Source organism: Saccostrea cucullata, unplaced genomic scaffold (assembly GCF_032062105.1).
Source record: "Saccostrea cucullata isolate Sc308-1 unplaced genomic scaffold, CSIRO_AGI_Scuc_v1 ctg1054, whole genome shotgun sequence".
NCBI lineage: Eukaryota > Metazoa > Mollusca > Bivalvia > Ostreida > Ostreidae > Saccostrea > Saccostrea cuccullata.
Window position 1 is genome coordinate 102,698 of NW_026938165.1, and position 13,119 is coordinate 115,816.

The window sequence follows — 13,119 nt, forward strand, 5'->3', positions numbered from 1 at the left end:
TGAAAATTGTCACAAATCAACATTTCAGGTCCTTGAAGACATCTTTTATAACTTTTACCCTGACAGACCAACGCTCATTTGTCATTTGAGGGGCCAAAATTAACCCACCACATGTTCACTGCAACATGGTAATTCCAGTTTTTAGCCCTATAAAGCACATTTGAAATTCAAAAATTACAAGACAGAATTATGTATAAATATTGACATTTTATTCTCATTCATCCTAAACATTCAAGTTTACAAACAGAAACATTCATGCATCTTCAACAGAACTGCAGATAACTGTAAAACGGCCTGTCAAAACACAGTCCTGAAAACAAAATTTTAGGGTTGCTGAACATTACAAAACAGACTCTTACAGTTCTTTACAACAAACATCCTCAAAAATAAATTGATTCCTAACACAACAAACTGATAACATATACACCCAGGCTTTCCTAGAGTAGCAGGACATTTATAAATATTAAACATAGTAGGATGTCATTGTCTGAATGTTGACTGATTACAAAACGAAGCAGATACAGTAGTTTTTTCCTACCATCTTTTACAGATAGACAGAAACATATGCCAAATAACTGATAAAATATACACTAGGAAAATTGTTTTATTAGTACTTGTGTCTGCTTTGATAAATTTTATTTGGTGAAAAAATGATGAACACTTCTCATGGTGTCAAGCGTGTTATAAGTAACAACTGGTAACAAATACATTAGGGGAAAAATAAATTGCTGAAGCTCTCTAATGCACATAATGTTTCTCAGTTTCTTTTTTATAATATACACCCATTTTTAAGGTAATTTTTTACCTTGCACAATTCTTTCCTTCAAAATCAATGGAATTGAATGAAAAAGCAATTCATAACAACATTTCAGATGGAAAAAACGATGTCGTCTTGCAAACGTTTAAAAAAAAAGACGAACTATGCATTAAAAATTGCTGACAGGATTATCACAAAGAGCTGCCTTCTCCCTGATGGTAGGAGCTGGCTTTTTTTTTTCCAGTTGTCAATCTCAATAACTTTATATATAAGAAATTTGATGTCTCTCTCTCTGTGGAAAGTTTGATGGACTTGCCGTGTTCACCATTTCTCTCTGCTGTGTGCTATGTGATTTAGTTAATGTACTGAGCTAGCCAGCGGAAGCCTTCCCCATACCCTTGTCTTTTCAGAACACTACACATAAATAACTCCATTGGACGGCCAGGAAGCTCATTTCTGGACACAGTTCCCTAAATAGGAAAAGTAAGATTTTAGCAAGAATTAAGTAATATTTTTAACATGTCCTACCTTTACTCTTAGTGGACACAAGACACCAAAATGGACATAATTATCTTCTAATAAATATAATTATTTTACTCTTTTTTAAAAATTTATTTTTAGTTATTTATATATTTTTTTCCTCAAATCAAAGAAGAGTTTTCATACTTAAAATAATTACATTCTTTAAATCTAGTTGAGCTTTAAAAATCACAAAAAATCTAAGTGTTGTCATTGCCTCTATCATGTATCTCTTCAGCATTCACCTCTTATATACAAAGATTCATCAGAGACCTATAATTCTTACCTTTCCTGTGGTTTGTCCGTGTAACCCTAACCAGTGACGAATCTCGTCTTCACTTGCAGCACCAGCCTTGTCGATTTTGTTACCTAGAACAAGAACAGGGGCACTGGCCACTTGTTCATCTGTCAGTAAACTCTGAAATACAACATGAGAAAAATTAATACTCTTTCTTTTTATACTACATTATAGGTCTTGACTGCTCTTATTTTATTGTGTTATGCTGTACCTACATCTAATTCTGCTTTTGCCTCAGCAAATCTCTGTCTGTCGCATACATCTACTAAGAACACAATACCATCAACTGCTGGAAAATACTCCTTCCACACTCTTCTGGCTGTTAATACAAAGGTACATTTTGTAATTCTTTCATTAAATTCCGCATGGAAACCACAAAAAAATCATTTACCAAATACAGCATACACTGTAATCTATCCTGTATATTGAGGATCCACCTTCTTTACAGAGCTTTGTTTTGCTCTGATAATTTTTAAAGAAAAAGAAAACCTTATTTTTAAGAGCCGTATATGTATTTATTTACCTTGTTGATGACCTCCAAGGTCAAAGGTTGTGAACCTCATTCCTCCCATTGATAATTCTTCTGAAGCTAAAATTTATGCATAACATGGAATTAAAACAACTCAGTTTGACAATGAATTATGCTATTTCTTCATTAACAAATACAATAATAAAGGCAGCATCAGAAACAGGTCTTACATTAATTATATTAATTTGTAAGTATGTAAAAAAAAAAAAAATGCAGTTTTCCAAATAAATTTAAAGTTTTGGAAATTGCACCACTTTACATCATCTTTACATTTAATTAAGTCAAAGGATGAACACATTTGTTGTCAACATTTGTGCAGTAGTTGTAATTTCATGACTTGGAGAGTTTTTTAACATAAACATAATCAAATAAATTTAAAGTCTTGGAAATTGCACCACTTTACATCATCTTTACATTTAATTAAGTCAAAGGATGAACACATTTGTTGTCAACATTTGTTCAGTAGTTGTAATTTCATGACTTGGAGAGTTTTTTAACATAAACATAATCAACATTGAAATCCCAAAGTTAACCTGTGGTTTACCAATTAAAAACACATTATTACTCAGTAAAAATTTGAAATCCTCTCTGATGTTTAAAGCTGGAAACACTTTTATGCCTCAGAAAAATACATTAACAAGGTATCCCATTTCCAAGTGAACAATATAAGCTCATGCTTACTTGGGTGGAGTGTGGGGACATGCTGTGCCATCCTGTCATCTTTTAACATGTGAAGCAGTGTTGTCTTTCCAGCATTGTCTAGACCAAGGAACACAAGCTTACCAGACTTTTTATACAATCCTAAAATATAAAGCCATGCCGTTTAAATATCATGCAGTTTGCCATACTTACAGTTTTAGAGGGTTCAAATCACGCTCCACTCGTATAGGAAAATACATATGTACCTTAAGTACATTTCAGGTTCACACAAAAGTTATGAATAAACACACATATTTAACATAGAGCACATTATTTCTGGGAAAGCCAATAATTTCATTCTGCAGCTTAGTGCAATACATATTGTAGAGTTATAACACATTATCTTTTTCCTTTTTCTTTTTATAAATTAGCGATTTTTAAATTTTAGATTATCTTGTTTTATGTACGGTAATATGTGTAACCGAAGTGAATATTTTACCATTTCCTTTCTTAAAATGAATTGATTTACATTTTCTCGTCAACTCAAGTATATTTATTACTCTATTTTAATACTGTTCAATAATTCTTGATAATTCAATCAAATTTTCAAATTTTTTTTCCTTCAGTTGTATCACATCCCTCACCAACTAAATTAAGATCATACTTCCTTTCTGTTGATCAGTGGTCACCCAACCAACCAACAAAGCTATCTAAATGCTGTAGTAATGCATACAGTACAAAGTGTATGAATCCACCTTGCATATTTAGCATTTAATTATACAGAATGATATAAAACTTTTGGTATGTATATCAATCAATTAGTATTAACATATGTGGTGATTGGCCAGTGCAAACCATTTAGTTAACAAATATATGAAACTATTTTATGGATGCATAAAAATGCACAAGTTCTTTCAAATCTAGGTATATGTCCATGATGCAACACAGAGGACAAACTGGCTTGCGAGCATATTATCGGCAGCTTACTTGGGTGTAGTGTAGGCACAGGCTGGATGATATGGCCTGCTTTCAACACACTCAGCAGTGTTGTTTTTCCAGCATTGTCTAACCCCAACAAGAGAAGCTTGCCAGATTTTTGACGCAATCCTCATATATAGAAATATACACATTTATAACAATAACCTGTTTATAACTGGCTTAGCCTAGTTTTTAAGATTTCTTAATAATATAACAAAGGATACATTTTTTCCTATTAAAGTAGAATGAAAATGTTGCTCTTACCTAGATAATTTAAAATGCCGGCAAACCAGTCCCACAAAAACATCTTTCAAATCTATATAGAAGACCTGCAGCTGAAAATACAGAAGACACACACCCATTACATGAAATATTATGCAAGACAAAGAACTTATCACTATTCACATACAGCATGTTTTGTAACATACATATCCTGATCTGGATACATTGTGTGCTAAGAATAATTGGTGTTTTTTTATATTCTGTGAGTGAATAAATAACCTATTCTAATTTCATAATAAGAATGCAAGGAATGTAACTAAGGCTATCTAAATTTAATTCCCTGGTTCTCAGGCCTATTTCCTCCAAAACAGATGCGGGAGGGCGGCATTTTATTTTTCATTTTATTGGCAATAAAGTAGATGAGGGAGGTATTTTTTTAAATTTTAATTTCCGAATTTTCTTTAACATAAAGATATTTTTTTAATCACAGATATACTTTCCATTTCTGGTCAAAATTTCTGCTTATCCATTGCTTATCAGCGTGTAAACATCGTAGGTAATGTCCTCGAATGTATTTTCAAACGAAGTAGCCAAAATCTCATTGTAAATGGCTACCGGAAGTGATATTTGAATACTAAACTACGAAACAAATGAGGTCGGAATTTTTTTTCCCGGATTGGTCTCCGCAATACGAACTTTTTATTTTATCAAAAATTCAATAAAATCGGCAATGCGGCTACCTCAAAACGGATGCGCGCGGGCCTGAGAACGAAGATTTCATATTTTATATGGCCTAAGTAGTGTCAGATGTAGAGCGTATTTTTGTCAACTATCGTGAAAGAAAACAGTATAACGAGCCCCATGAATGCAAGAAAGTTCTTGGTGGAAATCAAATGTTATTCAGGTCCAGTCCAAAGACTATTTCTACCTACATAGCTATTAATAGCTATGTAGGTATTTAAACCTACCCAGAGTAGCTATTTTTACCTACTTTCTGCTTTACTTGCATTTTATGGCCAAATTCAGGAACGGCGCAACATGGTGAGCTCAAAATTCCTTGATACAGTCACACTGATGATGGATATGACAAAAATTTGGCCAAAAAATGATTACTTCGTACATTATCTATTTCGCATTGAATCTAATGTAAAATTGCTGATTCATGAAGTAATTATTTTTTGGCCAAAATTTTGTCTTATTCATCATTAGTGCGACTGTATCAAAAAATATGGTATTCACCATGTTGCGCCATTCGGTCTTTTGGCCACAAAATGCAGATTAAACAAAAAGTAGGTAAAAATAGCTACTTTAAGTAGGTTTAAATACCTACGTAGCTATCAAAATCTACCTAGGTACAAATAATCTTTGGACTGAACCTGTTAATTGTTTTGTTTAAAAACTATTGCAAGATTTTAAAAAATTAGTTTTTACCGGAAATATTCACTTGCCGGATCAGATAAGTACATTGGCAGTTTAACTTGGGAACATACTAAAGACCAATCTCAAAATTTACTGGCCTTGAGCAATTGAAGTTCTTTAAACAGCAGTTAATGTCGATCCCTGCTCTGTTTTGGGAGTTTGTTAGGACTGTTTGAAGAGATGAATACAAAAAGAAAACTGAATACTCATCTGGACTCACTCTGATAGTCTAACTAGTGATATATAAGAGTTTTCAACATTATACTGGATCTTAAGTTGGAGGATTTTGTTTGTCTGTTGTGTTTGTTTTTTTAAGAACCAGTTCAACAGGTTCAAGATCAAACCCACACTGCCCCAATGTATTTGAAAAAAAATAACAGTTTTAGAATCATCATTTCTCCCAACCGTTGCGAATCTTGCATAAAAATATACTTGGAAAAATTCTTCGTATATGAAAGTGAATCATAGTCACAGATTCACAAAATATCATCATCAGTTCAGAGGTTATGGTCCCAAAAACAGATGTTCTAGAACACAAAAATCGTGGACTAAGTAGCAATGGGCGCCGCCGCTAGGTGGCGCTGGCGGTAAGTTTTCCCGCAATCACGAAAAGTTGACCTCGTTGCGCTTGGGATTTTTCCCGGTCTTGTATGATAAAACCTGAGGCTAAAATACGAAAGTAATGGTGCGAAACTAAAGTCAGGAGTTCTAATTTGACGTATATGATATTTATAGAAAGCACATGGTAAGAAAATGGCAATTTATCGATATTTAAAGTGAAAAAATAGGTGGGAAGACTAGAAATCGGCAATATACGCAGATTTTACGGTCATTTTTGAGTAATTTGATCTTTTTTAAGCTTAAAACAATACGAGGATAATAAGTATTTGCTCCGATAATAATGTAAAATCGATGTTCAATCCGGTAGGGTCAAACGAACAAGAACGATAACTCTAATGTTTTTAAATCCGAGGAAAATAAACAAGGCATTTAATCGCCGATTTTTTCCTGTTCAGTAAGTTTTCCTGTTTTTATCCTCGAAAAATATATTATTTTTGATTTATAAACACATGAAAATATGTCATTCTCTCCTTTAATGACATTATTTTGCAAACTGTAAAGACCGACAATTCTGTGTATCTCAAAACTCTTGCACTTGCAAAGTTGCAGAACGATATGTCTTTGTCAATTTATTTTGAAAGTTGAATCACAGGAAGAACTTCAAGACACTTAAGTCAGTTATGTGTAGCTTACAACTTTGTCATAATAAATTTCTATATGCTCTGCAAATTGATAAATTATAAATATAATTTAATTAATTTAAACATGTTAAATGCTAAAGTTAAAGTTGAATAAATCTAATTCATATGCAAAATATTTTAAATTAAAATGTCAAGTAAACTGTAATTGCAGACCACTTTTTAAAATTCTTTTTTAGGAATTTATTGAGAAAAATCAGCCAACTCCTGAAACTAGTGAAAGTCCTTTACTATTTTTCATTGTGATTTTTTAAAAATTTTATTTCAAATTTAGCACAAGCCCTCATACTAAAGTTGAGACATTCCAATAAATATGGATATCATTTTAAGAAGATAAAGAAAACATTTTCTTCTACACTTGAGAATAATAATTATTCTTTCAATACCTTTTAATCATTTCTTTTTCAAATTTTAATTGTTTTGTAAATAGAGGATCTAGAGGAGATGTATAAAGAGAGGACAGTGGTTCTAAAAGAAGTATAATAAATGTAGATTTTATATAGTGTTAAATTTGATAAAAACACAGTTTTATAAACCACAATTTCATAAACCTTTTCATCAATGTCAGGGATTGTGAACATAAACATAATGAAACTGTGTAGACTTTAATACAAGAATATAATGTAACTTTCCATGTATGGTAGACAGTGTACGATAGAGTTCTTCAGAGTACTGAAGAAAAGTTGTGTATTTTAATATAGTTAGACTATTTATGTATATACAATTTGATTTAACAGTATATTAAAATATATTTCAACATTTGTCCCAAATATTTGTTTATTTAGCAATATTTGGACAAGGAAGCAACATTCATGATTGAATGCAATGAACAGATGATGGTTATAAACACCCCAATCTTATTTACTATTTTGTTTCAGACTTATTAATTTCAACTAAATCTTGTTTATCAAAAATTAAATTAATTGCATTACATAAACTTTAATATTTTTCACATTAACAATGAAACATTTGAAGTTTGATTAGATCAAGATCAGGATCAAACCATAAGATAAACCAATGTAAACCGTAACCTGAAATCAAAAATTAAAATAACTTCTAAAATAAGGAACACATACACATTTTATTTAAATATATGTTAAATATGTTAAACCAATGTTGAAAAACATACAAAAAGCAGTTTTACTGCATTTAATTATAAAATTTTACTAGCGTACTCTAAAGTACTCTATCTTACAAGCGTACTCTGTTTTGTAGGACAGTAAGGTGAAAGAGGGTAGGTGTGTTTATTAGTATTCTAAGGCTATAAAAATTCTCATTTTCAATAAATTAAGTTCATATTTAGATTAAACACACCCAAAAAAGGTTAAATAGACATTTAGTTATCTTTTATTTGATAAATTTTCATCAGTATAATGTGAGGTCAGATATTTTTAAAAGTCAGAAAATTAGCCAATTGAAATTGCGTGGGGGGTACCCATGTTTGCCAGTTAATTGTGATGCAATGGAAAGAGATACAATGAAATGGTTGTCAATTTTGAAATCAGCATGCTCAAATTGAGAGGAATGTGAGGAAAAAATCTGAAAAAATACTGTTTTTAAAAATCACCCCCTGATGCTAGACTAAGGTCAATCAATCTGAACATCTGAAGTTTCTCAGCTGAAGAAAATATGTTCAAACGTTCACCACACTCTAAACTAAATTACAATTTTGTTCTCATGCTAAGAAATACACTTACGAATAAATTCCACAGTCTCCGTACTTTGTACACGACGCAAAATGGCAGTCTACGTTGCACAACTGTAACAAAACGAAATGTCAATTGGTCGACATTCCAAAGATTAGCCAATGAAATACAAGCTTACAAAGCTGCACTAAAGGTGATTGTATCACGCGAGTAAATGTTAACAACCACGGAGAGCTGAGAATGGCAACTCTCTCACAGGTAAATTTTATCTACAGTAGCGAATGTTAAAATAAATTGTTATGCTTGTGCAACGTGTATGTCAATTCAATTCACATTATTCTAAATCTTTTTCATATTTAATATTGTAATGTTTTTTTCTGTTTATATATGTAAATATGCTACAGTTGTTTATAAAATAGGAATAGTATTTTTGTTTATTTGATAAGCCCTAACCATGGTACCTGATTAGCGCCCTTATCTTGGAAGTCTAATTAGTGTCCTAATTAATATGGCGCTTATCAGATGCTAAATATATTAAGTGTCTTGACACCTAACAATGGTGCAGAGGCCCTAATACTTGGAGCCGATTGCCCTAATACGTGCCCTAATGATGGAGCCGATTGCCCTAACAGGGTGCCCTAATGATGGAGCCGATTGCCCTAACAAGTGCCCTAATGATGGAGCCTAACGCCCTAACGAGGTGCCCTAATTCACGTTAGGTGTCAGGCAGGGTATATAAGGAGAGAGAGTCAGTGAGCAGATATACTAGAGATACATTGCTTGTACTGGATTGTAAACTACGTTTGGATATTAATAATACACTTGTTGAAACGAACTTTGTCGTTGTTCTGATGTTAGATCTATAAAGATCTAAAGTTCCTATCTTCTACACGGGATCCACAATATTTTGTGACGCGGGTAACAACAAACAACCCATAGAGAGAAAAACGTTACAATTGGTGGCAGCGGTGGGATCCAAAGAAATTATTCTATGTGTAACACAGGAACGAGACAGCACAAAGTTTGAAATGGAGACACCCATCGTAAAGAGGAGAATTACGCCTAGAAAGGTAGGACAGTACTTCGACAGTCCGGCTCCTCTGAATGACTCTGGAATAGAGGTCGATGCGGGGTGTAGAACAAGCTTGCAGCCCACAAGTCGAGTAATGCCAGACAATCCTAACTTTCAGGAGTTCGGGCAAAGCTCGCAGGGCCTTGCTGTTCAAAACGAGTACAATCCAAGTCCAAGCTTAAAGAGAATCCTATTTATTTGGGTACTCTTTGCTTTGATAGGATGTTCCCTGATGGTGATGACCTGGATCTATTTTCCAGAGAATGAGATCGTGCAGGAATCTAGAGAAAATGCAGTATTTTCTCTAATATCGATAATAAGTATGATATTGCTTGTTACGGTAATCAGCGTATTATGGAAGCATGGATCCGGTCTGCTGATTGCCAGTAAGAAAAGGGAAATTTCTTTGACACCTAATGATACACCCTATACTGGTCATAGTGCACTTAATGCCCCTACAGGTACCTATCAGGAACCTAAGGTTTTTGGGCAATCTGGACGCACTACTCCTCATTTGGGCAATCAGTCCCCTCAGGGACTCGGGTGCAATTTTGAATTTCCTATGGCTGACGGAACACCTACAAACAGTCCTATGACAACAAATGCTGGTCAACGAACCAATGAATACCCAGTAAGGAGGACTTTCTCAGGGGCCAATGATGATGTTTGGGATGAGTTCCTACAATATTTTGGAAACATCTCAGAATTAAACTCATGGGGACCTGAGAAATCTCGCAGAGTCTTACTTAGCACCTTGCGAGGGCAGGCCGAGAGTTATGCCTATGGAATGCCCCTTACTGTACAGAAAGACTATGAGGAACTAAAAGAGAAAATGAATCAAAGATTTGGACATTCTGCAATGAAAGAAAAATATATTGCAGATGTCAAATTAAGGAGAAGAAAACCTGGCGAGTCCCTGCGAGATTTAGGACAGGCAATCGAAGATCTGTACCGAAGGGCCTATCCAGGAAATCCAGATTTAGTGGAAGAAAATGCTATACAGTCCTTCCTAGATAAGTGTGGACAATCTGAGGATTTCCGACTTGCAGTGAAACGGACCAGACCCAGGACACTCCAGGAAGCAGTTCTTAACGCGATGCAAGAAGAGTGCTTGCGGATTGGAGAAAAAGAATTGCCAAAGGAGACAAAACCAGGCTATAGGCCTGTGTATGAGATTGAAGTTGGGGAATTGAACGATGAAATAGCAGCTGCAGATACTGCCAAACCTCCAAGCGCGGGTGACGGATTCAACAGTATCTATAAAAACATAAGAACCCCGAGTACATGTACTAGTGCAGGACCAGGGAGGAGGGGACGCCCTTACAACCCATGGAACCAGAGAGAAAGAGGAGGATTTATATCAAATAACAGTTCTCGAGACCATAACTGTGTTGAAAAGAGAACTGTAAGGAATTATATTAACTAAGATGACTGATGCCGCAGGTCAGGTGTCAGTCAACCTTACACGGCCTATAACCTAGGGAGGAAAAGCCTATATTAAAAAAAGTGAAGAGAAAATGTTGAAGAAAAAAAGGCCAGGGAAATCCAAATGTGAAGCTACCAGTGTGATGAACATTTTTTTTTTATCTAGTGACATTTTATTTGATATAATTTTGTTGTTTTACTTTTTGTCTTTTTATTGATTGTTTGGCTTTTGTGTAATTTAATTTTACGTATAATTCATGTTCATGTTTTAAATATTAATGACAATGGAAGTCATGTTTCAAAAGGAGGGACCATTGTAATGTTTTTTTCTGTTTATATATGTAAATATGCTACAGTTGTTTATAAAATAGGAATAGTATTTTTGTTTATTTGATAAGCCCTAACCATGGTACCTGATTAGCGCCCTTATCTTGGAAGTCTAATTAGTGTCCTAATTAATATGGCGCTTATCAGATGCTAAATATATTAAGTGTCTTGACACCTAACAATGGTGCAGAGGCCCTAATACTTGGAGCCGATTGCCCTAATACGTGCCCTAATGATGGAGCCGATTGCCCTAACAGGGTGCCCTAATGATGGAGCCGATTGCCCTAACAAGTGCCCTAATGATGGAGCCTAACGCCCTAACGAGGTGCCCTAATTCACGTTAGGTGTCAGGCAGGGTATATAAGGAGAGAGAGTCAGTGAGCAGATATACTAGAGATACATTGCTTGTACTGGATTGTAAACTACGTTTGGATATTAATAATACACTTGTTGAAACGAACTTTGTCGTTGTTCTGATGTTAGATCTATAAAGATCTAAAGTTCCTATCTTCTACACGGGATCCACAATATTTTGTGACGCGGGTAACAACAAACAACCCATAGAGAGAAAAACGTTACAATATGATAAAAAATGACACTCATGCCGAATTTCCTCAGTACTTTAGTGAAAATAGTAGTATTCCCTATATAAAAATTCTGGTGTATGATCAGGATCTTGCATATTTATTTTCCATACTGGTGAACCTTTTAGACTTATGTTTACTTCTGTCTGTTCTGGCCCTTCTGGGGCATTTTGTATATGCATTCAAAATGTTCAAGGTTTCATTGAATTTCAAGCAGTTGTAATAGTGCAACAACCCTTATCTTCTTAAGAATTGTATTGGCTTAAAAATTGAGGTAATGAAAAGCATTGCAAAGCACTGCCTGTCACAGCAAGTGGCACAATTAAAGCAGGGTTCGTCACCGAGTTCTTCAAAGCAGAGGAGTTTTGATCCAATTAATTTTTTTTCGCAGTTTCCTCTGCGCCCACAATCCATAGTGAAATGCATGTTGCCAAAAACTAGGTTCTCCTAATAATTAATAAATCATAGCAACAAAAGTTCAACAAAAAATAAAATATATTTATATAACCTTTATTTAATGGATATTGCAGATAAATACTAGTAAATAGTAGATTAAATGTTCTATAAAGTGAAACACTGTTTAGTTCAGTCTTGGTTTTGATAATGCAACTTCTTTCTTTCCTATATTTGAAAAAAAAAGCTGCAAAGAGAAGACTCTACAGAAGTGTGAGAGATGTCAAGATTTAAGAAAGAAACATTTAATTTTATTAGTTTTTTTTACAAAAATTTTTCAGAGAGTGCTTTGTTGTTCATCAAGATATAAAAGTCTTTCAAGGACATTTTGTACATCAGCTCAGCTCTGCAAAAATCTCAGATCCGGTAAAAAGCAGTATCCAAAGAAAGGAGAACACAACTTTACTTATGAGGAAATCAACCCTCCTTACACAATAGGAGTTAGAAAATCATGGAACTCATGGAACACAAGTAAGTATTTAAAGAGCTTGCAGTGAGTTTAAAGAGATATCGATGGTTTGTCCAATTAATAATAGTGACTCTTTTCTCATTAGAAAAGAGAAATGAAATTTTTTGGTATTTAATAAATCATGTAGTACAGTTTTTGAAGAGAAGGAAACAAATGAAACTCATGCAGATGTAGTGTATAATGGAAATTAAGAATACCAAATGAACCAAATAAAGCATAAATCATATGGGGCAAGTTTGGAGAGTATCATCATGGAATGTTATATACATGTAGAAGAAATTTCTCTTACATAAATTAATATTTCATACTTACTGATTGTTTAATATGTATATTTTTCTGTTGTAGCTAATCTTCATGGAGAGACAGGAGCACCACAGATAATATTCGAAGATATTTTCATCCGGAAATTCCTCGCAGGAACTTTTCCTTTAGTGTATGAGCCAGGGACTGAAATAATGATCAGAAGGAGACAAAATCTTATTGATATTACCATGGTGACAAAAGAAACAACGAGGATGGGAAG

The 13,119-nt window shown here is 33.9% G+C and overlaps 2 protein-coding genes across 3 annotated transcripts; one reads left to right on the top strand and one right to left on the bottom strand.

The window, feature by feature from the left end:
- Positions 1-187: 187 nt before the first annotated feature.
- On the bottom strand, positions 188-8,417 carry LOC134249529 (GTP-binding protein SAR1-like). 2 transcript variants are annotated; one of them, XM_062731865.1, is made up of 7 exons: positions 8,318-8,417; positions 3,985-4,055; positions 2,785-2,904; positions 2,098-2,163; positions 1,790-1,893; positions 1,563-1,694; positions 188-1,227 (listed from the first exon to the last, which is right to left on the bottom strand). In XM_062731865.1, exons 2-7 carry the CDS (start codon positions 4,025-4,027, stop codon positions 1,111-1,113), a joined length of 582 nt encoding a protein of 193 aa, XP_062587849.1. In that variant the 5' UTR covers positions 4,028-4,055; positions 8,318-8,417; the 3' UTR covers positions 188-1,110. The 2 variants fall into 2 exon arrangements, with proteins under 2 accessions (XP_062587849.1, XP_062587850.1); XM_062731866.1 differs by lacking the exon at positions 2,785-2,904 and adding an exon at positions 3,730-3,849.
- A 14-nt stretch (positions 8,418-8,431) lies between these two features.
- LOC134249534 (small ribosomal subunit protein uS3m-like) lies at positions 8,432-13,115 on the top strand (the record flags this gene model as incomplete). The annotated part of the gene is made up of 3 exons (XM_062731870.1): positions 8,432-8,524; positions 12,409-12,598; positions 12,942-13,115. Coding segments are annotated over exons 1-3 (382 nt in total), but the record flags the coding sequence as incomplete, so codon positions are not given.
- Between the last annotated feature and the right edge of the window lie 4 nt (positions 13,116-13,119).